General features: G+C 64.9%; 3 protein-coding genes across 3 annotated transcripts; 2 read left to right on the plus strand and 1 right to left on the minus strand.

The window, feature by feature from the left end:
* Position 1: 1 nt before the first annotated feature.
* CHLRE_11g467602v5 (uncharacterized protein) lies at positions 2-13,083 on the plus strand. Its single transcript, XM_043067352.1, has 35 exons — positions 2-972; positions 1,500-1,585; positions 1,735-1,824; positions 2,012-2,101; positions 2,279-2,368; positions 2,556-2,645; positions 2,833-2,922; positions 3,100-3,189; positions 3,367-3,456; positions 3,644-3,733; positions 3,920-4,009; positions 4,196-4,285; positions 4,463-4,552; positions 4,740-4,829; positions 5,017-5,106; positions 5,294-5,383; positions 5,561-5,650; positions 5,828-5,917; positions 6,105-6,194; positions 6,372-6,461; positions 6,649-6,738; positions 6,926-7,015; positions 7,202-7,291; positions 7,478-7,567; positions 7,755-7,844; positions 8,032-8,121; positions 8,309-8,398; positions 8,586-8,675; positions 8,852-8,941; positions 9,129-9,218; positions 9,406-9,495; positions 9,683-9,772; positions 9,960-10,049; positions 10,236-11,263; positions 12,134-13,083. Exons 1-34 carry the CDS (start codon positions 793-795, stop codon positions 10,474-10,476), a joined length of 3,297 nt encoding a protein of 1,098 aa, XP_042919351.1. The 5' UTR covers positions 2-792; the 3' UTR covers positions 10,477-11,263; positions 12,134-13,083.
* Positions 13,084-13,085: 2 nt separating this feature from the next.
* CHLRE_11g467603v5 (uncharacterized protein) lies at positions 13,086-14,968 on the minus strand. Its single transcript, XM_043067353.1, has 4 exons — positions 14,604-14,968; positions 14,320-14,506; positions 14,055-14,091; positions 13,086-13,924 (listed from the first exon to the last, which is right to left on the minus strand). The coding sequence occupies exons 1-3, from the start codon at positions 14,820-14,822 to the stop codon at positions 14,081-14,083; spliced, it is 417 nt and encodes a 138-aa protein (XP_042919352.1). The 5' UTR covers positions 14,823-14,968; the 3' UTR covers positions 13,086-13,924; positions 14,055-14,080.
* A 953-nt stretch (positions 14,969-15,921) lies between these two features.
* Positions 15,922-21,533, plus strand: CHLRE_11g467604v5 (uncharacterized protein). The gene is made up of 2 exons (XM_043067354.1): positions 15,922-18,420; positions 18,799-21,533. Exons 1-2 carry the CDS (start codon positions 16,315-16,317, stop codon positions 19,729-19,731), a joined length of 3,039 nt encoding a protein of 1,012 aa, XP_042919353.1. The 5' UTR covers positions 15,922-16,314; the 3' UTR covers positions 19,732-21,533.
* Positions 21,534-21,670: the final 137 nt, after the last annotated feature.

Below are 21,670 nucleotides of genomic sequence, written 5' to 3' on the forward strand. Positions count from 1 at the left end.
AGCCAAACGAGACTCTGTCGCGACCCTGGGTCGCCGGGAACTCGCTCACGCCACACGCACACGACACACGCACACGCAACACGAAGCGATAGAACGCAAACACAAAGGACTAAAACAGCTCTTAGCGCCCCGCGAGCGCGTCGCACACAACATGCGCACTCGACACGCACGCACACGCACACAACACGCGCGCTCGCAACGCAAAGCGATAGAGCGCTACCACTGCGGACTAACGCAGCTCGCAGCGGCACTCAAGCGAGCAGAAGGACTTGCTCCGACCCCGGGTCACAAGGACCTCGCTCCCGCCACAAGCACACAACGCACGCGCACGTATACGCACACATACGACTATTATGGAATAAGAAGATAGGCACGCGAACCTGGCCACGCGGACGCCTGGGCGCAAACTAGGATAAAATGTCCCGAGCGATGTTCGCGCTCGTGGACGCAGCGGCTCGCGTTGTCGTGCAGTATCATTCACATGGATGAACAGCATGCATTAAACGAATGCCTGAGAAAGTGATCAGGCGCGCGGCGCAATGACAGATACACAATGGAGGGCGAAACGTTGGGCCGCACCTGCAAGAGGCGGCATGCGTGGATTGTGTCCCTTTAAGACTCTCCACAGCATATCACATCGCTTCTGGAGCGGATGAAAGCCCGGTGCGGACGCAAGCCCGGTAACGTCGAACTTGCCTCGCTGCTTTGATGCACTTCAAGCAAGGCTACGTACTCTGTACATCCTGTTGTCTAGCATGTTGAACGAGCGTCGTTAAAGCTAACGGCAACGGAATGCTGCGAGTTCGCGCGGAAGCGTACGTTGACACAGCGGGAGCCGCGCAGAAACGAAGTGAGCGCTCAGATGAAACCTTGGAGCAGCGTACGGAGCGCCAGAAGAAGGATGCGGACCGGAAACGGCTGAAGCGCGCGGCGATGACCGTGGAGGACAAGGCCGCTGCGAACGAAAAGCATGCGAAGCGGCAAAAACAGTACCGCAAGGAGGGGTATCGGGGTCCAGCAGTGACCGGAGAGACAGTTCAGTTGACTTCTGCATGGACCGAGGGCGCCTCAAACTTCAACGCTCAACTGTAAGTTGTCCAGTCCAGTGTGCCGTTGCCCACATTCGATTTAGCGGCCGGTCATTGCCAACAGGTTGACGCTGGAGGCTGTGAAAGGGGCGCCACCATGGGTGCCTGTCTGTGAGAAGCCGGACTGCAGGAGAACGACTGGGTTCGTCAAGGCATGTGGGGTGTATGCGTGCAAGCTTGGGCACGTACACTCCCATAGGCATGGGCATACACCAGCTTTCCCTGTCAGGTTGACCTTCCCCAGTGGAGGGAGCTTCGTGGCAGCTATTGTCGATGATGTGCTGTTGGAGGGCGTACCAAAGCTCTCTACAGCATCAGTGCAGGAACTGAGAAACGCCATCAGCACATTCCAGCCAGCGGACTGCACAGTCAGTGTCCGAACCCCACATCGCCTGGCCCTGGTCACCTCAGCAGTCAAGGTGTGCACAGGTGGTAAAGCAATGGCCGCAGGGCCCATTGCCGCAGCAACGACGGCCTTGCGTGGTGGCCGTGGCCAGGTCAGTTGCATCTCCGCAGCGCCACCGCCCCGTGATTCTCTGCCCAGCCACCTCGCCCCTGCGCCATGCCTGATGAGGGACACAGCGCTCTGTTAAATCTAACTGCTTCTCTGCCCTCGCTTTCCCTGCCCCGTACCCTCTGCTTGCAGCAACGCCGCGGTGACTGCGGGCTCGAGCGCGCCCGCCGCGGCCACTGCCTCCGGCACCAGCCCTGGCTCGCACGTTGTGGCCACGCCCAGGTCAGTCGCGTGCGTCTTTGCAGCTCCACCCCCCCTGTCGCTCCGCACACCTAGCTCTCCCGTTCGCTGTGCCTGTGGCGCCTGCGTTCTTGCTTCACTGCCCGCCTGATGATGGACACGCGTGTGTCAGTTTAATGTGACTGCTTCTCTGCCCTCGATTTCCCTGCCCCGTACCCTCTGCTTGCAGCAACGCCGCGGTGACTGCGGGCTCGAGCGCGCCCGCCGCGGCCACGGCCTCCGGCACCAGCCCTGGCGCGCACGTTGTGGCCGCGCCCAGGTCAGTCGCGTGCATCTTTGCAGCTCCACCCCCCCTGGCGCTCCGCACACCGTTCGCTGTGCCTGTGGCGCCTGCGTTCTTGCTTCACTGCCCGCCTGATGATGGACACGAGAGTGTCAGTTTCATGTGACTGCTTCTCTGCCCTCGCTTTCCCTGCCCCGTACCCTCTGCTTGCAGCAACGCCGCGGTGACTGCGGGCTTGAGCGCGCCCGCCGCGGCCACGGCATCCGGCACCAGCCCTGGCTCGCACGTTGTGGCCACGCCCAGGTCAGTCGCGTGCGTCTTTGCAGCTCCACCCCCCCTGTCGCTCCGCACACCTAGCTCTCCTGATTGCTGTGCCTGTGGCACCTGCGTTCTTGCTTCACTGCCCGCCTGATGATGGACACGAGAGTGTCAGTTTAATGTGACTGCTTCTCTGCCCTCGCTTTCCCTGTCCCGTCCTCTCTGCTTGCAGCAACGCCGCGGTGACTGCGGGCTCAAGCGCGCCCGCCGCGGCCACGGCCTCCGGCACCAGCCCTGGCTTGCACGTTGTGGCCGCGCCCAGGTCAGTCGCGTGCGTCTTTGCAGCTCCGACCCCCCTGTCGCTCCGCACACCTAGCTCTCCTGATTGCTGTGCCTGTGGCACCTGCGTTCTTGCTTCACTGCCCGCCTGATGATGGACACGAGGGTGTCAGTTTAATGTGACTGCTTCTCTGCCCTCGCTTTCCCTGTCCCGTCCTCTCTGCTTGCAGCAACGCCGCGGTGTCTGCAGGCTTGAGCGCGCCCGCCGCGGCCACGGCCTCCGGCACCAGCCCTGGCTCGCACGTTGTGGCCGCGCCCAGGTCAGTCGCGTGCATCTTTGCAGCTCCACCCCCCCTGTTGCTCCGCACACCGTTCGCTGTGCCTGTGGCGCCTGCGTTCTTGCTTCACTGCCCGCCTGATGATGGACACGCGTGTGTCAGTTTAATGTGACTGCTTCTCTGCCCTCGCTTTCCCTGCCCCGTACCCTCTGCTTGCAGCAACGCCGCGGTGACTGCGGGCTTGAGCGCGCCCGCCGCGGCCACGGCCTCCGGCACCAGCCCTGGCTCGCACGTTGTGGCCGCGCCCAGGTCAGTCGCGTGCATCTTTGCAGCTCCACCCCCCCTGTTGCTCCGCACACCGTTCGCTGTGCCTGTGGCGCCTGCGTTCTTGCTTCACTGCCCGCCTGATGATGGACACGCGTGTGTCAGTTTAATGTGACTGCTTCTCTGCCCTCGCTTTCCCTGCCCTGTCCCCTGTGCTTGCAGCAACGCCGCGGTGACTGCGGGCTTGAGCGCGCCCGCCGCGGCCACTGCCCCCGGCACCAGCCCTGGCTCGCACGTTGTGGCCGCGCCCAGGTCAGTCGCGTGCGTCTTTGCAGCTCCACCCCCCCTGTCGCTCCGCACACCTAGCTCTCCCGTTCGCTGTGCCTGTGGCGCCTGCGTTCTTGCTTCACTGCCCGCCTGATGATGGACACGCGTGTGTCAGTTTAATGTGACTGCTTCTCTGCCCTCGCTTTCCCTGCCCTGTCCCCTGTGCTTGCAGCAACGCCGCGGTGACTGCGGGCTTGAGCGCGCCCGCCGCGGCCACTGCCTCCGGCACCAGCCCTGGCTCGCACGTTGTGGCCGCGCCCAGGTCAGTCGCGTGCGTCTTTGCAGCTCCACCCCCCTGTCGCTCCGCACACCTAGCTCTCCTGATTGCTGTGCCTGTGGCACCTGCGTTCTTGCTTCACTGCCCGCCTGATGATGGACACGAGAGTGTCAGTTTAATGTGACTGCTTCTCTGCCCTCGCTTTCCCTGTCCCGTCCTCTCTGCTTGCAGCAACGCCGCGGTGTCTGCAGGCTTGAGCGCGCCCGCCGCGGCCACGGCCTCCGGCACCAGCCCTGGCTCGCACGTTGTGGCCGCGCCCAGGTCAGTCGCGTGCGTCTTTGCAGCTCCACCCCCCTGTCGCTCCGCACACCTAGCTCTCCCGTTCGCTGTGCCTGTGGCGCCTGCGTTCTTGCTTCACTGCCCGCCTGATGATGGACACGCGTGTGTCAGTTTAATGTGACTGCTTCTCTGCCCTCGCTTTCCCTGCCCCGTACCCTCTGCTTGCAGCAACGCCGCGGTGACTGCGGGCTTGAGCGCGCCCGCCGCGGCCACGGCCTCCGGCACCAGCCCTGGCTCGCACGTTGTGGCCGCGCCCAGGTCAGTCGCGTGCGTCTTTGCAGCTCCACCCCCCCTGTTGCTCCGCACACCGTTCGCTGTGCCTGTGGCGCCTGCGTTCTTGCTTCACTGCCCGCCTGATGATGGACACGAGAGTGTCAGTTTAATGTGACTGCTTCTCTGCCCTCGCTTTCCCTGCCCTGTCCCCTCTGCTTGCAGCAACGCCGCGGTGACTGCAGGCTTGAGCGCGCCCGCCGCGGCCACGGCCTCCGGCACCAGCCCTGGCTCGCACGTTGTGGCCGCGCCCAGGTCAGTCGCGTGCGTCTTTGCAGCTCCACCCCCCCTGTCGCTCCGCACACCTAGCTCTCCCGTTCGCTGTGCCTGTGGCGCCTGCGTTCTTGCTTCACTGCCCGCCTGATGATGGACACGCGTGTGTCAGTTTAATGTGACTGCTTCTCTGCCCTCGCTTTCCCTGCCCTGTCCCCTGTGCTTGCAGCAACGCCGCGGTGACTGCGGGCTTGAGCGCGCCCGCCGCGGCCACTGCCTCCGGCACCAGCCCTGGCTCGCACGTTGTGGCCGCGCCCAGGTCAGTCGCGTGCGTCTTTGCAGCTCCAACCCCCCTGTCGCTCCGCACACCTAGCTCTCCCGTTCGCTGTGCCTGTGGCGCCTGCGTTCTTGCTTCACTGCCCGCCTGATGATGGACACGAGAGTGTCAGTTTAATGTGACTGCTTCTCTGCCCTCGCTTTCCCTGTCCCGTCCTCTCTGCTTGCAGCAACGCCGCGGTGACTGCGGGCTCAAGCGCGCCCGCCGCGGCCACGGCCTCCGGCACCAGCCCTGGCTTGCACGTTGTGGCCGCGCCCAGGTCAGTCGCGTGCGTCTTTGCAGCTCCGACCCCCCTGTCGCTCCGCACACCTAGCTCTCCTGATTGCTGTGCCTGTGGCACCTGCGTTCTTGCTTCACTGCCCGCATGATGATGGACACGAGGGTGTCAGTTTAATGTGACTGCTTCTCTGCCCTCGCTTTCCCTGTCCCGTCCTCTCTGCTTGCAGCAACGCCGCGGTGTCTGCAGGCTTGAGCGCGCCCGCCGCGGCCACGGCCTCCGGCACCAGCCCTGGCTCGCACGTTGTGGCCGCGCCCAGGTCAGTCGCGTGCATCTTTGCAGCTCCACCCCCCCTGTTGCTCCGCACACCGTTCGCTGTGCCTGTGGCGCCTGCGTTCTTGCTTCACTGCCCGCCTGATGATGGACACGCGTGTGTCAGTTTAATGTGACTGCTTCTCTGCCCTCGCTTTCCCTGCCCCGTACCCTCTGCTTGCAGCAACGCCGCGGTGACTGCGGGCTTGAGCGCGCCCGCCGCGGCCACGGCCTCCGGCACCAGCCCTGGCTCGCACGTTGTGGCCGCGCCCAGGTCAGTCGCGTGCATCTTTGCAGCTCCACCCCCCCTGTTGCTCCGCACACCGTTCGCTGTGCCTGTGGCGCCTGCGTTCTTGCTTCACTGCCCGCCTGATGATGGACACGCGTGTGTCAGTTTAATGTGACTGCTTCTCTGCCCTCGCTTTCCCTGCCCTGTCCCCTGTGCTTGCAGCAACGCCGCGGTGACTGCGGGCTTGAGCGCGCCCGCCGCGGCCACTGCCCCCGGCACCAGCCCTGGCTCGCACGTTGTGGCCGCGCCCAGGTCAGTCGCGTGCGTCTTTGCAGCTCCACCCCCCCTGTCGCTCCGCACACCTAGCTCTCCCGTTCGCTGTGCCTGTGGCGCCTGCGTTCTTGCTTCACTGCCCGCCTGATGATGGACACGCGTGTGTCAGTTTAATGTGACTGCTTCTCTGCCCTCGCTTTCCCTGTCCCGTCCTCTCTGCTTGCAGCAACGCCGCGGTGTCTGCAGGCTTGAGCGCGCCCGCCGCGGCCACGGCCTCCGGCACCAGCCCTGGCTCGCACGTTGTGGCCGCGCCCAGGTCAGTCGCGTGCATCTTTGCAGCTCCACCCCCCCTGTTGCTCCGCACACCGTTCGCTGTGCCTGTGGCGCCTGCGTTCTTGCTTCACTGCCCGCCTGATGATGGACACGCGTGTGTCAGTTTAATGTGACTGCTTCTCTGCCCTCGCTTTCCCTGCCCCGTACCCTCTGCTTGCAGCAACGCCGCGGTGACTGCGGGCTTGAGCGCGCCCGCCGCGGCCACTGCCTCCGGCACCAGCCCTGGCTCGCACGTTGTGGCCGCGCCCAGGTCAGTCGCGTGCGTCTTTGCAGCTCCACCCCCCCTGTCGCTCCGCACACCTAGCTCTCCCGTTCGCTGTGCCTGTGGCGCCTGCGTTCTTGCTTCACTGCCCGCCTGATGATGGATACGCGTGTGTCAGTTTAATGTGACTGCTTCTCTGCCCTCGCTTTCCCTGCCCTGTCCCCTCTGCTTGCAGCAACGCCGCGGTGACTGCGGGCTTGAGCGCGCCCGCCGCGGCCACTGCCTCCGGCACCAGCCCTGGCTCGCACGTTGTGGCCGCGCCCAGGTCAGTCGCGTGCGTCTTTGCAGCTCCACCCCCCCTGTCGCTCCGCACACCTAGCTCTCCCGTTCGCTGTGCCTGTGGCGCCTGCGTTCTTGCTTCACTGCCCGCCTGATGATGGACACGCGTGTGTCAGTTTAATGTGACTGCTTCTCTGCCCTCGCTTTCCCTGCCCTGTCCCCTGTGCTTGCAGCAACGCCGCGGTGACTGCGGGCTTGAGCGCGCCCGCCGCGGCCACTGCCTCCGGCACCAGCCCTGGCTCGCACGTTGTGGCCGCGCCCAGGTCAGTCGCGTGCGTCTTTGCAGCTCCACCCCCCTGTCGCTCCGCACACCTAGCTCTCCTGATTGCTGTGCCTGTGGCACCTGCGTTCTTGCTTCACTGCCCGCCTGATGATGGACACGAGAGTGTCAGTTTAATGTGACTGCTTCTCTGCCCTCGCTTTCCCTGTCCCGTCCTCTCTGCTTGCAGCAACGCCGCGGTGTCTGCAGGCTTGAGCGCGCCCGCCGCGGCCACGGCCTCCGGCACCAGCCCTGGCTCGCACGTTGTGGCCGCGCCCAGGTCAGTCGCGTGCGTCTTTGCAGCTCCCCCCCCCTGTCGCTCCGCACACCTAGCTCTCCCGTTCGCTGTGCCTGTGGCGCCTGCGTTCTTGCTTCACTGCCCGCCTGATGATGGACACGCGTGTGTCAGTTTAATGTGACTGCTTCTCTGCCCTCGCTTTCCCTGCCCCGTACCCTCTGCTTGCAGCAACGCCGCGGTGACTGCGGGCTTGAGCGCGCCCGCCGCGGCCACGGCCTCCGGCACCAGCCCTGGCTCGCACGTTGTGGCCGCGCCCAGGTCAGTCGCGTGCGTCTTTGCAGCTCCACCCCCCCTGTCGCTCCGCACACCTAGCTCTCCCGTTCGCTGTGCCTGTGGCGCCTGCGTTCTTGCTTCACTGCCCGCCTGATGATGGACACGCGTGTGTCAGTTTAATGTGACTGCTTCTCTGCCCTCGCTTTCCCTGCCCTGTCCCCTGTGCTTGCAGCAACGCCGCGGTGACTGCGGGCTTGAGCGCGCCCGCCGCGGCCACTGCCTCCGGCACCAGCCCTGGCTCGCACGTTGTGGCCGCGCCCAGGTCAGACGCGTGCGTCTTTGCAGCTCCAACCCCCCTGTCGCTCCGCACACCTAGCTCTCCCGTTCGCTGTGCCTGTGGCGCCTGCGTTCTTGCTTCACTGCCCGCCTGATGATGGACACGCGTGTGTCAGTTTAATGTGACTGCTTCTCTGCCCTCGCTTTCCCTGCCCTGTCCCCTGTGCTTGCAGCAACGCCGCGGTGACTGCGGGCTTGAGCGCGCCCGCCGCGGCCACTGCCTCCGGCACCAGCCCTGGCTCGCACGTTGTGGCCGCGCCCAGGTCAGTCGCGTGCGTCTTTGCAGCTCCAACCCCCCTGTCGCTCCGCACACCTAGCTCTCCCGTTCGCTGTGCCTGTGGCGCCTGCGTTCTTGCTTCACTGCCCACCTGATGATGGACACGAGAGTGTCAGTTTAATGTGACTGCTTCTCTGCCCTCGCTTTCCCTGCCCCGTACCCTCTGCTTGCAGCAACGCCGCGGTGACTGCAGGCTTGAGCGCGCCCGCCGCGGCCACGGCCTCCGGCACCAGCCCTGGCTCGCACGTTGTGGCCGCGCCCAGGTCAGTCGCGTGCGTCTTTGCAGCTCCACCCCCCCTGTCGCTCCGCACACCTAGCTCTCCCGTTCGCTGTGCCTGTGGCGCCTGCGTTCTTGCTTCACTGCCCGCCTGATGATGGACACGCGTGTGTCAGTTTAATGTGACTGCTTCTCTGCCCTCGCTTTCCCTGTCCCGTCCTCTCTGCTTGCAGCAACGCCGCGGTGTCTGCAGGCTTGAGCGCGCCCGCCGCGGCCACGGCCTCCGGCACCAGCCCTGGCTCGCACGTTGTGGCCACGCCCAGGTCAGTCGCGTGCATCTTTGCAGCTCCCCCCCCCTGTCGCTCCGCACACCTTTCGCTGTGCCTGTGGCACCTGCGTTCTTGCTTCACTGCCCGCCTGATGATGGACACGCGTGTGTCAGTTTAATGTGACTGCTTCTCTGCCCTCGCTTTCCCTGCCCTGTCCCCTGTGCTTGCAGCAACGCCGCGGTGTCTGCAGGCTTGAGCGCGCCCGCCGCGGCCACTGCCTCCGGCACCAGCCCTGGCTCGCACGTTGTGGCCGCGCCCAGGTCAGTCGCGTGCGTCTTTGCAGCTCCACCCCCCCTGTCGCTCCGCACACCTAGCTCTCCCGTTCGCTGTGCCTGTGGCGCCTGCGTTCTTGCTTCACTGCCCGCCTGATGATGGATACGCGTGTGTCAGTTTAATGTGACTGCTTCTCTGCCCTCGCTTTCCCTGCCCTGTCCCCTCTGCTTGCAGCAACGCCGCGGTGACTGCGGGCTTGAGCGCGCCCGCCGCGGCCACTGCCTCCGGCACCAGCCCTGGCTCGCACGTTGTGGCCGCGCCCAGGTCAGTCGCGTGCATCTTTGCAGCTCCAACCCCCCTGTCGCTCCGCACACCTAGCTCTCCCGTTCGCTGTGCCTGTGGCGCCTGCGTTCTTGCTTCACTGCCCGCCTGATGATGGACACGCGTGTGTCAGTTTAATGTGACTGCTTCTCTGCCCTCGCTTTCCCTGCCCTGTCCCCTCTGCTTGCAGCAACGCCGCGGTGTCTGCGGGCTTGAGCGCGCCCGCCGCGGCCACGGCCTCCGGCACCAGCCCTGGCTCGCACGTTGTGGCCGCGCCCAGGTCAGTCGCGTGCGTCTTTGCAGCTCCACCCCCCCTGTCGCTCCGCACACCTAGCTCTCCCGTTCGCTGTGCCTGTGGCGCCTGCGTTCTTGCTTCACTGCCCGCCTGATGATGGACACGCGTGTGTCAGTTTAATGTGACTGCTTCTCTGCCCTCGCTTTCCCTGCCCTGTCCCCTGTGCTTGCAGCAACGCCGCGGTGACTGCGGGCTTGAGCGCGCCCGCCGCGGCCACTGCCTCCGGCACCAGCCCTGGCTCGCACGTTGTGGCCGCGCCCAGGTCAGTCGCGTGCATCTTTGCAGCTCCACCCCCCCTGTCGCTCCGCACACCTAGCTCTCCCGTTCGCTGTGCCTGTGGCGCCTGCGTTCTTGCTTCACTGCCCGCCTGATGATGGACACGAGAGTGTCAGTTTAATGTGACTGCTTCTCTGCCCTCGCTTTCCCTGCCCTGTCCCCTCTGCTTGCAGCAACGCCGCGGTGTCTGCGGGCTTGAGCGCGCCCGCCGCGGCCACGGCCTCCGGCACCAGCCCTGGCTCGCACGTTGTGGCCGCGCCCAGGTCAGTCGCGTGCGTCTTTGCAGCTCCACCCCCCTGTCGCTCCGCACACCTAGCTCTCCCGTTCGCTGTGCCTGTGGCGCCTGCGTTCTTGCTTCACTGCCCGCCTGATGATGGACACGAGAGTGTCAGTTTAATGTGACTGCTTCTCTGCCCTCGCTTTCCCTGCCCTGTCCCCTCTGCTTGCAGCAACGCCGCGGTGACTGCGGGCTTGAGCGCGCCCGCCGCGGCCACGGCCTCCGGCACCAGTCCTGGCTCGCACGGTGATGCACACCGGCAACACGATGCGCAACGGAAACGGGAGGCGCGCTCCAAAGAGTCTGACGCGCAGCGTGCTGAACGGCAGAAGAAGGACTCAGACCGCAAACGTCACAAACGTGCAGTTCTTGCAAAGAAGAAGGCCAAGAAGTTAGCTAGGTATCAGTTATGATGTCATGTGTGTGCCAGTTGGTCAGTGCAGTGTCAAAATGGTTCGGGGCCCTCAGCGAAACACCGTGCGGCCGTCATGCTTGGCGCCACTAAGCAGGGTTGCATTGTACGTTGTACAGTGCGTAATGATACGCACTATGTATTAATGTGGCGATAGTACGCGGGGAGCGGGCCTGGAGGGCAGGCAGGGGATGATGGGTGCCGCACCATGCCTCAGCACACCATTTCCTGGTCGTATCGCATCAGTTGAATTCTTATAAGCCACGCATGAGTGGTATTTGAGCGGTGCTTGCGAAACTGGGGAGAAATTTCGTGACAACCTGAGTGCGCATCCCAGCCAAATGAAACATCCCACTGCACTATGGTGACGCACTATCCGTTCCGCGCAGTTGCTCGTCCTTAGTGCCCCACGTGGCGCGCATGCCGGGGTGCCTGGCGCTGCCGGGGTGGCGGGGTGGCGGGTGGTGCCCACGGTTAAGTCGCTGGGCGTGTCTTTTGGTGACTGGTATGCAACCCCCCCCTAGCTTGGGCTGGTATTCACAACCCCCCCCCTGCCCGTTGCGTTTGAGGGCGTGCTGGGGGTCTTGGGCAAGCTGGTGCGAATGCCGGTCTCTATGTTCTCTATGTTCTCATGCGGTCGCGGCGTCGGCGTACGCCCTGGGCAAGGTGCTCTATCCTTTAGAGTTTGTGGGACTGCCCGGCAACAAGCACATGCTTCGGGCGTTGTGCTTGGGCCTGTTGCCGCTGGTGCAGCACGTGACGGCGCGGCAGGCTGGCCTTGCAGTGCGGTGTGTGCTGGGGGCTCGTGGGCTGCTGACAGGGTTCGTATCTTAATGATATTGAGCAAAAAACCGCCAGTTTGGCCGTTTCCTGAGCATTCGGGTTGCCCCCTAAAGCTCAGCTTTTAGCAAAAGTAGGCCCCCACGGGACCCCCTAAAGCCCCAGCTTGCGGCTTGTTTGGGTATGAGAACGGTGCCTGGAACGCTGGGAGCCAGGTTTGCGCATGAATATGGCATCCTGCAGCTAAGGACGTGCTGTTTGCGCGCGGGGACGTCGTTTCTACCCGGGTTGAAGGGGTTTTGTTGGGGCCATGGAGTCTGCCCCCTGATCAAAGTTTTGCGCTTTCACGATGCGGAAAGCTCAGGCTGAGCTGTCCGCCCAAAATAAGATACGATCCCTGGCTGCTGACATGTCATGGGCCATGGTTGCGGCGGAATGGTTCCGTACGTTGCATCCCGCGGCCACGCCGTTGCGTCTGGTTGTGCGGGAGGGCACCCCGCGTGTTTTGGACAAGGCCGTTTCGACAGAGTGCCAGCCGTTTGTGCGGTTGTTGGGGGCCTTGTCCCACTTGCCGCCTGTGACTCTGGTGGCCCCACCCGCACCGGGTGCCCCCGCCCGCACCGGGCCTCCCCGCCTGTGCCCCGCCCCCCCTCCCCATGGCCTCCACGTTTGCCCCACCCTTGCACCCCCTGTTCCTTCGTGTCTACTGACATCTACTGCAGCGTTGGCGCTGGTCGGCGCCCCCCTCACTTCCTGCTGCAAAGATGAATGCAACTTCCAACGCTTTTGCTTAGCCTGCGCGTTCCCTTCCCCCGACCCCTCCCCACCTCAAGCACCCCAAACCCCGCGGCCTGAGCTACGGCCCCCTCAAGCCGCAGGCTTGTTTATGGACGATTTCGACATGAAAACCGACCCGGGGTCTGTTTTGCTACGATTTTTGCACAGCGCGTCTTGTGGCGCGGGCACAACTTCATGGGATACACCGTGTCACATAGGCCACGTTGGCCGCCATGCGACACCGCTAGCGACGAACTGCAAGCGCTCGGCAAGCGATGCATGGGCGCCGGCGACCGTCGCAAATGAAGGGCTACAAAGTCAGCTTCGTAGTTTGCGTAACTGACTAATGTTATTGTTATTCGAACTGCGTGGATTCAGACAACGGTATATTAGGACCGGTTAATTAAAACAGTCCCTGGCAGGGAAATTTGGGCGCAGGCCAAACGTTTCGTGTGAACACATTGCATACACACCATACACCCTAAAAGTATCCGGCAAGCGGGAATGTATCCGGCAAGCGGGAATGTCATGGCCAAGCCATGGCATGCAAGCGCTCGGCAAACACCAAGGCGACCCCGCAGCAGAGTCGCCTTACAACTATCGCGTGCTACGCCAACCCTGAGAGCGTGTTATTCCCCGTCGCCGCGGTCGACGCTCACACACCCTGCTTTGCCTCTGCGGACCGCCATGCGAGCCATGGGGCGTGCCCTAAGGTAGTCAACTTACATGGGACTCAATGTTATATTGCTGAGCACGAGAGGAGGCGTGTACAGGTAGTGGCCCTTAGTGGCGTAGAGCTGAGGTGACAGGAGGCTCGTACAGTAATGGCGACTGAAGTCTTAGTATGATCTGAGTGCCAGAGTCGTAACATACGTTTGATCAACGGTACTGCGGATGCTGGCGTGCGCAGCACCTCCCGGACCGCTGACCGGGGTCGGGGCCAAGCACCCAAGCAAGCACCTCTTCGGGAAAATGGAGTCCGGAGAAACGGGATCCAATGAACGCAGACTTGCTCGTGCTCGCCCGCGCAGCTTCTAAATACTTACGTATTCATGTACTATTAGTGGCTGGGCCAACACCCTGTGAAATTGCGAGGTCGCGCGGAGTTCCCCCCGCATGCCCGCAGCTCAGCCCCGCACCCTCGTCAACCCGGGAACGGCACGCACAAATGAACGATTCCAACCTGGATCCATGGTCAGCCCCAGCCACGCCCCTCTCCCCCACGGCACCACCCACATTTCCCCAACCCCACCTCACCCCAGCGCCCCTGGCCATGGATGCCCCAACGCACCGTTTGCAATGACAAATAGCAGCACACACTGGTACAAGGTCATTTGACCTACTGCACGTGCGCAGTGGCGTTGGACTCACGCAGTGCGCTGCTGGCTGCGCAGTGCGTCGCAGTGTGCTGTGCTACAAGCTGTGGCACGCACGCAGGCCCAGAGAGGGACCAAATTACCGTTTTGTAACCCTCGAACCTGTGCAGGCTGCGAGCGCTGCTGCTATCAGCTTCCCTCCAGCCGTGCCGGACTTAGTGCTGCCAGTGAGTCTCCTGAAAGGGCAACAGCGTGTTTGGGCCATTGCCCAGAGGTTGGGGAAAACCGGAAAAGGACCGTACTCGAGGTTCTCAATGTGCTGCTAGGCCAGTGCCCTTTGGGGGGCGAGCCAACCGGACAAGTGTTTCCCGGTCACGGGAAAAGGGGCTGAGCCCCTCCAAGCGCACAGCACGGCGCATGCACTACCCACGAGAACCAAAGCCACCAACGCTTCAACGACCTCAAGGACCAACCAATGCCGCGCCAGCACGGCTGGCCAGCGCCATCTGGCTGCAGCATCGAGCAAGTGCAGCCTTGACCAGCAGGCCACCTTAATTCTATTATCCGCTTGTAAGCCTGCGGGCGTGCGGGTCAAGGCGTCCGCGGCTTCGGGTGAGCTCAGCAACTGCGAGGCCAGGCAGGATGTCTAGAGCAGACCCGTCCCAAGCCGCTAGGACCAAACGCTGTGTCGACCCAACACGCCTACCTTGGGGCTCACGCCGCGTAGCCCCCTCAGCCGTCGCCTGGGGCCGACGTGAGGCGACGGGGAGCAGCAGCCGTGAGCAGACAGGGAGGTGCATGCAGTCAACTAAACGCAGGGCCGCCACGGCAGAAGGCGTGACGTGGCGGCGGATGGGGACATGACCGCAATGCCCCCATGCGCAAGCAAACGGCCTCACGCTTCCCGGATCCTTCACGGGCCACCTGACTCGAGCGCCTGAGCGGCAGCCTAGCCCAAAGAGGCGCCGCACCTGGGGCCTTAGTCACCGGCAGCTTTCCGGTCGCCAACACCTCCAGCGCCGCAACGCGCTGGGCAAGCGCGTACCACCGGGCCTCAGCGACCGCCCAGCGGTCATCCGCAGCCTTGCTGTCCGCCGCGATGTCCTTCTTGAGGACGGCAAGTTCCCCCTTGATGGACGTGGTGATGCTGGACAGCAGCTGCGGTCACGAAACAAGGGCGCAGTCGTGAAACTGACTTGTGCTCGGGCTGTGGTGCCGGGGATGACGCAAGCGCCGGGGTGCGGGGCGCGCTCACCGTGTAGGGCACAACCGCGCCCCAATAAACCAGGGCGCCGAGCATAACCTCGTCTGAAAACTGCGCCCGGCAAGCGGCGCGCATGCCGCGAGCCGAAGGCAGCTTGGGGATGTGGGGGCCCAGCATCTTGGGCGCAGGAACGCGCACAGTCGCAGGCGCGACCGCACGGCGCGAGACCAGGCGCGACGACGTGCCGCCGAGGCAGCTGGTCAGCTGCATGTTGCGCAGTCTCGTCGCCCGGAAAAATCTTAAGGTTTGAGCAAAGTACCCGCGACTCCGCTCGCTCAGGGTAGAAGCATATGCTGTGGGTGCGTGTATCAAACGTATGCTGTGGGTGCGTGCAGCGAGGAGCGAGTTGTGATTACAAGCGGTGTACCCCATCCGGGGACCGGCTTGCGACCGGCTCCGGGACCGGGCGGGGACCAAGCCGGGGACTTTATGCAAACTATGACTTTGGACGGGCCCGGTGCTGCATAATGAGCTCTATATGTATGCATGACCTCCCAGAAGTTGATAGACGCCACTGGGACTGCTCTTGAGGGCCGGTTGCTGCTCCTGTGTTGGCATGGACGTTGACCAGGCCCAAACTGGCGAGCTCTGGGCCGGGCGGGGGCGAATTGGGCCGGGCGAACGAACATGTAAAGGTGTACCCCATCCGGGGACCGGCTCGCGACCGGCTCCGGGACCGGGCGGGGACCAAGCCGAGGCGGAGAAAGCCCCTCCACAGTCTGAGGCCGAACAACCTCATCGCCCGGACATAGCCGGGGTCGGTTTCCACAGGCACATAGCCAAACCAGTTGCCTATCTAGCAGTCGCGATGCCACAGCAGCAGAGCCAACCGCAGTCAGACGCAGCACAGTTGTCAACAGCCGCACTACTTGTAATGCCGCTACGCATGCCCTGCCAGCCCCACCGCGGACGGCTACCTAGACACCGGCCGGCTCCCCAGCCTGCGCGCTTGCGCCGCTTCTTGGGCGGCGCTGTGCTCTCCTCCTCCACGTGGCCTTTCCCGCCCCCTCCGCTACCAAAACCGGAAAAGGACCGTACTCGAGGTTCTCAATGTGCTGCTAGGCCAGTGCCTCAGAATGTCAGGATCTCACGTTTGTCGGCATGATGAATACTGCCATGAACTCTTCAGCACGGCAGCGGGTGCTAGGAAACAGTCCTGAAGGCACGTGTGTGGATCAGGGTCAGCCTGGTCAGTCACTGGTGATGCACTCAAACACACCCGGCCTGATGACCTTATCCCTGGCCATGTGTCCAGCGCCTACACGTCTCGCATGTGAGGTGTTGTGGCTTGTATACAACACGAGAACAAGACCGGTGGGTGTCACCAGAATTTTGAAATTACTGAGACTCTTTTGAACTCCTTCAACAACATAGTAATACATAGCATGTGTCAAGGCATTGCCTACTTGTCGACAGTCAAAGTTACACCCCTTTGGTAGGCTCAAAGTTGAATATCGTGCTTGGAGGCGCTGCAGCGGCTGGTGCAAATGCCAGGTACGAAAGCTCATATGGCTCCCCTGATATTCTTTACTGTCCATATCCCATGTTTGGTTTATGACTTCGCTGCACAGCCGATTGCGGTGCAGATTTGCCAGGTTGAAGCAGCTCACAGGCTCAACATGCGCAACACGGGTAGAGCCTGAAGCTGAAGCAGGCTTGTGGCGTGGTTGAGCCCTGTCGAGGCCGCCAGGGCCCAGGGCCCATGGACCACCCGACTGCCCCCCTCACCGCAACCCCCGGCGACGACCCTCCACACGCACCCTTGCCCGATGCGCCGGATGTCGCCGCTCAACCCAACCATCATCAGTCGCGGCAATCTCACCAGCAGCAGGAGCAGCAGGAAGACGACCCGAATGGCCCCGGCTTCTGGCCGCCTGGGCTTGCTAGCTCTGCTCTGGCGGCAGCTGCTGGCGCGGACCTGGCGATGTTGACCGCCCGCCTGCACAGCGCCCTGGCCGCAGTGGGACTGCTGGGCGCACTGGTCGGAGGCAGCGGGGGCAGCGGGGGCGGCAGTGGCGGCAGTGGCGGCAGCGGCGGCAGCGGTGTCGGTGGGTCGGCACAGGAGTCGAACCAGGGAGCCGCACCCGCCGCGGCTGGTGCTGTGACGGCTTTGGGGCCTAAGCGCTTGCGGCCGCAGCCTCTGGCGGAGGGGCAGCAGCAGCAGCATCCATGCAACGGGGAGGAGGGCCGAGACTCACAGCAGAAACAGGAGGGGCTGGGAGAGGAGCTGCCGCCGCCGGCGCCGGCGGAGCCGCCCCTCCGCCGCATGGCACGAGTCATCCGCGGCGGCAGCGGCAGCGCCACCGCCGCCGTGCTAGCCCCGATGCCAGCGGGCTTCATGGCGCCCGCTATGCCGACGGCGATGCCTCCGCTTGCCGCCCGAGACGGCGGCCACGCCGCCCTCGTGCCGACGCCTGCGCTCGCGCCTGCGCCGACGCCGCTAGCGATGCTGGTGCGGGCCGCGGGCGGCGAGGTTGCACGGCTTGGCGGCGAGCGGGCGGTGCTTGGCGCCACGCGGCGTGTTTACGAGGACTGGTTCAGTTTGGACTCGGGCGACGAATCGGGCAGCGGCAGTGACACGGAGAGCGACGGCGGCTGGCGTACGGGGGGCGCGGGAGGCTCGTCGGACGGGGAGGAGGGTAGCGAGGAGGAGCGCGGGAGCGAGCAGGCAAGCAGTGACAGCGAGGCGCATGAGGAGGATGAGGAGGAGAGGGAGGTGGGAAGGAGCTTCAGGGCGGCGGCAAGGCCGCCGGCGCCGACGCAGGCCGCAGCGCCGAAGGCGCCCGGTGCCGGTGCCGGCGCTCCGCGCGGCGGAGGTGGCGGTGGCGGAGGTGGAGGCGCCAGCAAAAAGAAGAAGCGGCGGCGGGGTGGTGATGACAGCGACAGTGATGTGTCTTGGCACGCGGGCGGCGGCGACGATGATGATGACGATGAGGACTTTGTGTTGTTTGACGGCCGATCCGCAAAAGGGCGTGGCGGCGGGGGCCCGGGCGGGGCCGGCGGGGGTGGCGGCGCCAAGCGTGCTCGCGGAGGCAGTGCCCCGGCGGCGGGGGGCCGCGGCGCGGCGGCGGCGAGGCCGGCCGGCGGGCAGGCCGGTCGCAGCGGTCGCGGCGCGGGCATGGGGCCGGCGGCGGCGGCGGCAGCAGCTGGCGGCGCGGTCTCAGGCCTGTCGCTCCTGACGCCGCAGCAGCAGGCGAATGTGGCGGCGGTGGCGGCGGCGTTGGGTCTGCCGCCCGCTGCCTGCGCCGCCATCCTCTCCACCCTCGCCACCTCTGGCACCGGCCCAGCCGGCACCGCCGCCGCAGCCGCGGCCGCGGCGGCCACCGCCACTGCCGCCAACGGCGGCGGCACCAAGCCGCGCCCGGGCGGCGGCAGCGCCTCCGCCTCCGCCGTGCCCGCCGCGGCCGCGGCTGCTGGTGGTGGTGCTGCTGCTTACGGCGACGAATCCGACGGCTCTGCCGCGGACGATTCTGGTGACGAGGGCGGCGGCGGCAAGGCGGCCTCCAACCGGGGCAAGGGCGTTCGGTTGATCAGTTGGCACGGACATTTGGAGGCGGCCTTCCTTCGCATCGTGTCGGAGCTGGGCGTAGCTGGCGCCACGTCATCCGTGATCCTGAAGCGCCTGAAATCGGATCCGGGGGTGGCGGCGGCGCTGAGATCCGAATCCGCCGGCAGCCTGGAGCTGGAGTACAAGCACGTGACTAGCCACGTCCAGAAGCACCGCCAGAAGCTGCGGCGGCGGGCGGGTGTGGCCAAGGGGGTGCCAATGACGCCGGAGGTGGCGGCGGCCATGCAGCGCGCACACGAGGTGTGTGCGTGTGGGTGGGTGGGTGGGTGGGTGGGTGGGTGGGTGGGTGGGTGGGTGGGTGGGTGGGTGCGGGATGGGTGGGGGTGGGGGTGGGGCAGGGCTTGGTTGTTGCCGCCATCCGCACGCCACTGTGGGGGCGGTGCGGCTGGAGGCAGGGGCGGGTGCCTGGGTGGGCGTTGGGAGGTATGCCTGTGTGACCGTTTGCGTGTGGCCTTGTGGGGGAGGGGCGCAGGGTGCATCGGTGGCCGGGGTCGGGGTCGGGGCCGAGGTCGGGGATTCACTGGCCGGCTGCCGTACCCGCGCACGCCGCTTTCTCCTGCACACATACAAACACGCCTTCACCCCGCTCCGCCTCACGCCGTTCCCCTGTGTCTGTAGGAAATACGTGCGGCATACGACCCCGTGGGCCCACCGCAGCGGCCGCGAACCGCCACCGGCGCCTTCGCCGCCTCCCTCACCGCCTCCAACCCCAACGGCGACACCACACCCGAAGTCTCCCCCTCCACCACCCCGCCGCCCGCTCTGGCAGCCGCCAAGGCAGCCGCCGCCGCCATTGCGGCGCAGCTGGCGGCGGCGCAGCCGCCACAGCCGCCGCAGGCGGCAAAGGCGGAGGCGGGCGGCTCCGCCGCCTCCGCACGCGGCTCGGACCCCAGCGCGACTGCACTGCTTGCCAACAACCTCCTTCAGGCTATCACCACGAATGCGGCCACCGCCGCCGCGGCAAGCGCCGCCGGCACGGGGCCAGCTGTCGCCGGCGCAGCGGTGCGAGGCGTGGGTGCAGGCGCAGGGCCAGGAGGAGCGGCGGCTGCGGGAGGGGGAGCAGCGGCTGCAGCGGGTGTGCCCAACAACAACATGACTACCATGCTGGGGGCCGCAATGGCGCAGCAGCTATCAGCATACGCAGCAGCTGTGCAGAAGCAGCGGGCCAGCGGCGGCGGCGGCGCCGCCGCCGCCGCCCCGGACCCGGCCATGGCTGCAGCACCCGCCGGCGCTGCAGCCGTTGCGCCCGCGGCGACGCGCATTCCGGGAATGCCGGGTGTGCCTGCAGCGGCCGTGGGGAGCCGGGCCGGGCTGGCGGCGGCGGCGGGGCCTCTCGGCCTTGGCACGCTGTTTCAAAACCGGGCCCTCGCCATGCAGCAGCATCAACAGCAGCAGCAGGAGGCACCGGCGGACGGCCCTGGTCCCCAGCCTCTGACAGAGCCGGCGTCGGCAGTAGCGGCTGTGCCATCGGCGACGGGGGCGGCTGGAGCACCGGTGCCAGCTACGGCTGACGCGGCAGGCGCTGCCGCCCCTGCAAGGGCAGGTTCGTAGCGGCACGTGGTGTTTGGTGGCGACCGGGGGTGGGCTGTGCCGCAGACGGACATGTACGAGTCAGGATTGCACTGCATCTGGCCTTCGGGGAAGGCGGAGTTTGTTGTTGGGCCTTGCGTGAGGGTGAGCTGATGGACTGAAGGTGGCCATGCAACAATGGTTCTTGTTTGCGTGAATAGCCGTCTGAAGGCGCTGTGATTGTGTGCGCGTGACGGTGTCTGAGGTGCTAGTGACCCTGCGCTAGTTCTTGGCTGGGGATGAGCTGGGCTGCGCGCACCGCTCCTCTAAACGTATCAGGTCGCAATCCTGCACGCCGTACACGTTGATACGCCGTCGTCCTGTGGCTCTCCCTCCAGCTGTTTGGTTGTGGCCGAGAGCCTGTCTGATTGTTTCGACATTCTATGTTTCATCATGCAAGAAGATGTGCTTACATTGTCCCGACCGCACGACGCATGGCAAAGTGATTGCGCTGGCGGTCGGGCCTCCGACTGGCACAAGGCTGTACCGTATGCTTGGCGCGCGCGTGTGTGTGTGTGAGCTTGTGAAGCTTTATGCAATACATGAAGCTGAGGGTGACCGGGTTAGGAAGCCACGGTGTTTATGCGTAACGGGGCCTCTGTTCAGACACTCTCCCACATGGCTTTGGCACAGCACACCACCACGCGACACAATGCACAGAGGGCGTAGACCGGCGCCCCAGCTAACGCACCTCAAGCCCTCAACGGGGCTGTTACCGGCTGTACGTATGGGTGATTGGCCTGGTGGGCAGTCGGGGGTGGCTCGCGGTTGGGAGTGTAGGCTGGTGCCTGAAGCACGTGTGGGGAGCTGCAGACGACTCGGAGGGGTTGTCGGCCAGCTTGTGGCTGGTGCGATTGCGTTGTTTACACGAAGGACCTGCTGAGTGGGCTGACGCAGCTCACGAGCCAGCAAGCACGCACTGGTAGGGGCTGTAGGGCTGTAGGGCGGACGCCTACCCCAGGCCTCAGGGGCGTGCCACCTGCAGCGCCGACAGCTAGAGCTACCCGATGCCTCGGGGCCTCATGGGGTTGCAGGACCCGATGCCATCAGTTCCATGGGAGCGCCACACACACGACAGCAGGCACCCACAGCGCGAGGATACAGTTGCAGGAAGTGAGGTGCAGGTTAGGGCCCTTAGGGGGTGATCGTTTGTGCACTTGTGCAGGCACGGGGCTGCCGCTCAAAGTGTGCCACTCAGACCAGGTTGCGCCCCTGACCGGGACTGCCGCATCACCCGCACACGCATGCACGCCCTTGCATGCCGGTCCTGCGGCGCGGGTGACCGCCACGGCGCCTGGCCCTCTCATTGTGTCTAACCCTGATTCCTGTACTCATCGGGGCGTGAGTTCCGGGCTAAGGCAGCGTCCGGGGCTTCTAAGGTGCATGCGCAATTGTAGCACGCCACGGTTGAGGCGCGTTGGGGGTTGCAGGGTTGCCTAGTTCGTAGTACGCGTACTATGTACCACGTACTGTACTACGTACTGTACGCTGCCCTCGTCGGCTAGTACGTTGGAAAATACGTTGTGCTGGGGAAACCAGCGGGGTGGGCCGTGGCAGCGCCGTGGCTGGGCGAGGGGCGCGAGGGGTGCTGGAAAGGATGTCCGTCGAAGTTTGCGAACCATGGCTGCTCTCCGCACTGCAGCTGTGTTCTCTTACAACAATATGAGCATAATAAGTTGAAGGAAATTCCGCTAGAAGACTGTGACCGCGCAAATCCAGATTCACACCGATTCGGGCATGGTGCGGGCACGCGTGCCGTGTTTGCGTCGGCTTCCCCCCCGGATTTCCTGGCCCAGCGTATTATGCACCGTATTTTAACGTACTGTACTAGGGCTCAAAGTGTGCCACTCATCGGGGCGTGAGTTTCGGGCTATTGGCAGCTTCCGTAACCCCGGGGCTTCTAAGGTGCAGGCGCAATTGT

Source organism: Chlamydomonas reinhardtii, chromosome 11 (assembly GCF_000002595.2).
Source record: "Chlamydomonas reinhardtii strain CC-503 cw92 mt+ chromosome 11, whole genome shotgun sequence".
NCBI lineage: Eukaryota > Viridiplantae > Chlorophyta > Chlorophyceae > Chlamydomonadales > Chlamydomonadaceae > Chlamydomonas > Chlamydomonas reinhardtii.

Excerpts from the sequence above, each read along its gene's own strand:
- CHLRE_11g467602v5 (XM_043067352.1), top strand. The coding sequence starts at position 793 with ATGCTGCGAGTTCGCGCGGAAGCGTACGTTGACACAGCGGGAGCCGCG. Across the intron at positions 2,923-3,099 it reads CACGTTGTGGCCGCGCCCAG|CAACGCCGCGGTGACTGCGG; the intron begins GTCAGTCGCGTG and ends CTCTGCTTGCAG. Across the intron at positions 4,830-5,016 it reads CACGTTGTGGCCGCGCCCAG|CAACGCCGCGGTGACTGCGG; the intron begins GTCAGTCGCGTG and ends CTCTGCTTGCAG.
- CHLRE_11g467603v5 (XM_043067353.1), bottom strand. The coding sequence starts at position 14,822 with ATGCAGCTGACCAGCTGCCTCGGCGGCACGTCGTCGCGCCTGGTCTCG. Across the intron at positions 14,507-14,603 it reads GCGCGGTTGTGCCCTACACG|CTGCTGTCCAGCATCACCAC; the intron begins GTGAGCGCGCCC and ends TCGTGACCGCAG.
- CHLRE_11g467604v5 (XM_043067354.1), top strand. The coding sequence starts at position 16,315 with ATGGACCACCCGACTGCCCCCCTCACCGCAACCCCCGGCGACGACCCT. Across the intron at positions 18,421-18,798 it reads CCATGCAGCGCGCACACGAG|GAAATACGTGCGGCATACGA; the intron begins GTGTGTGCGTGT and ends CTGTGTCTGTAG.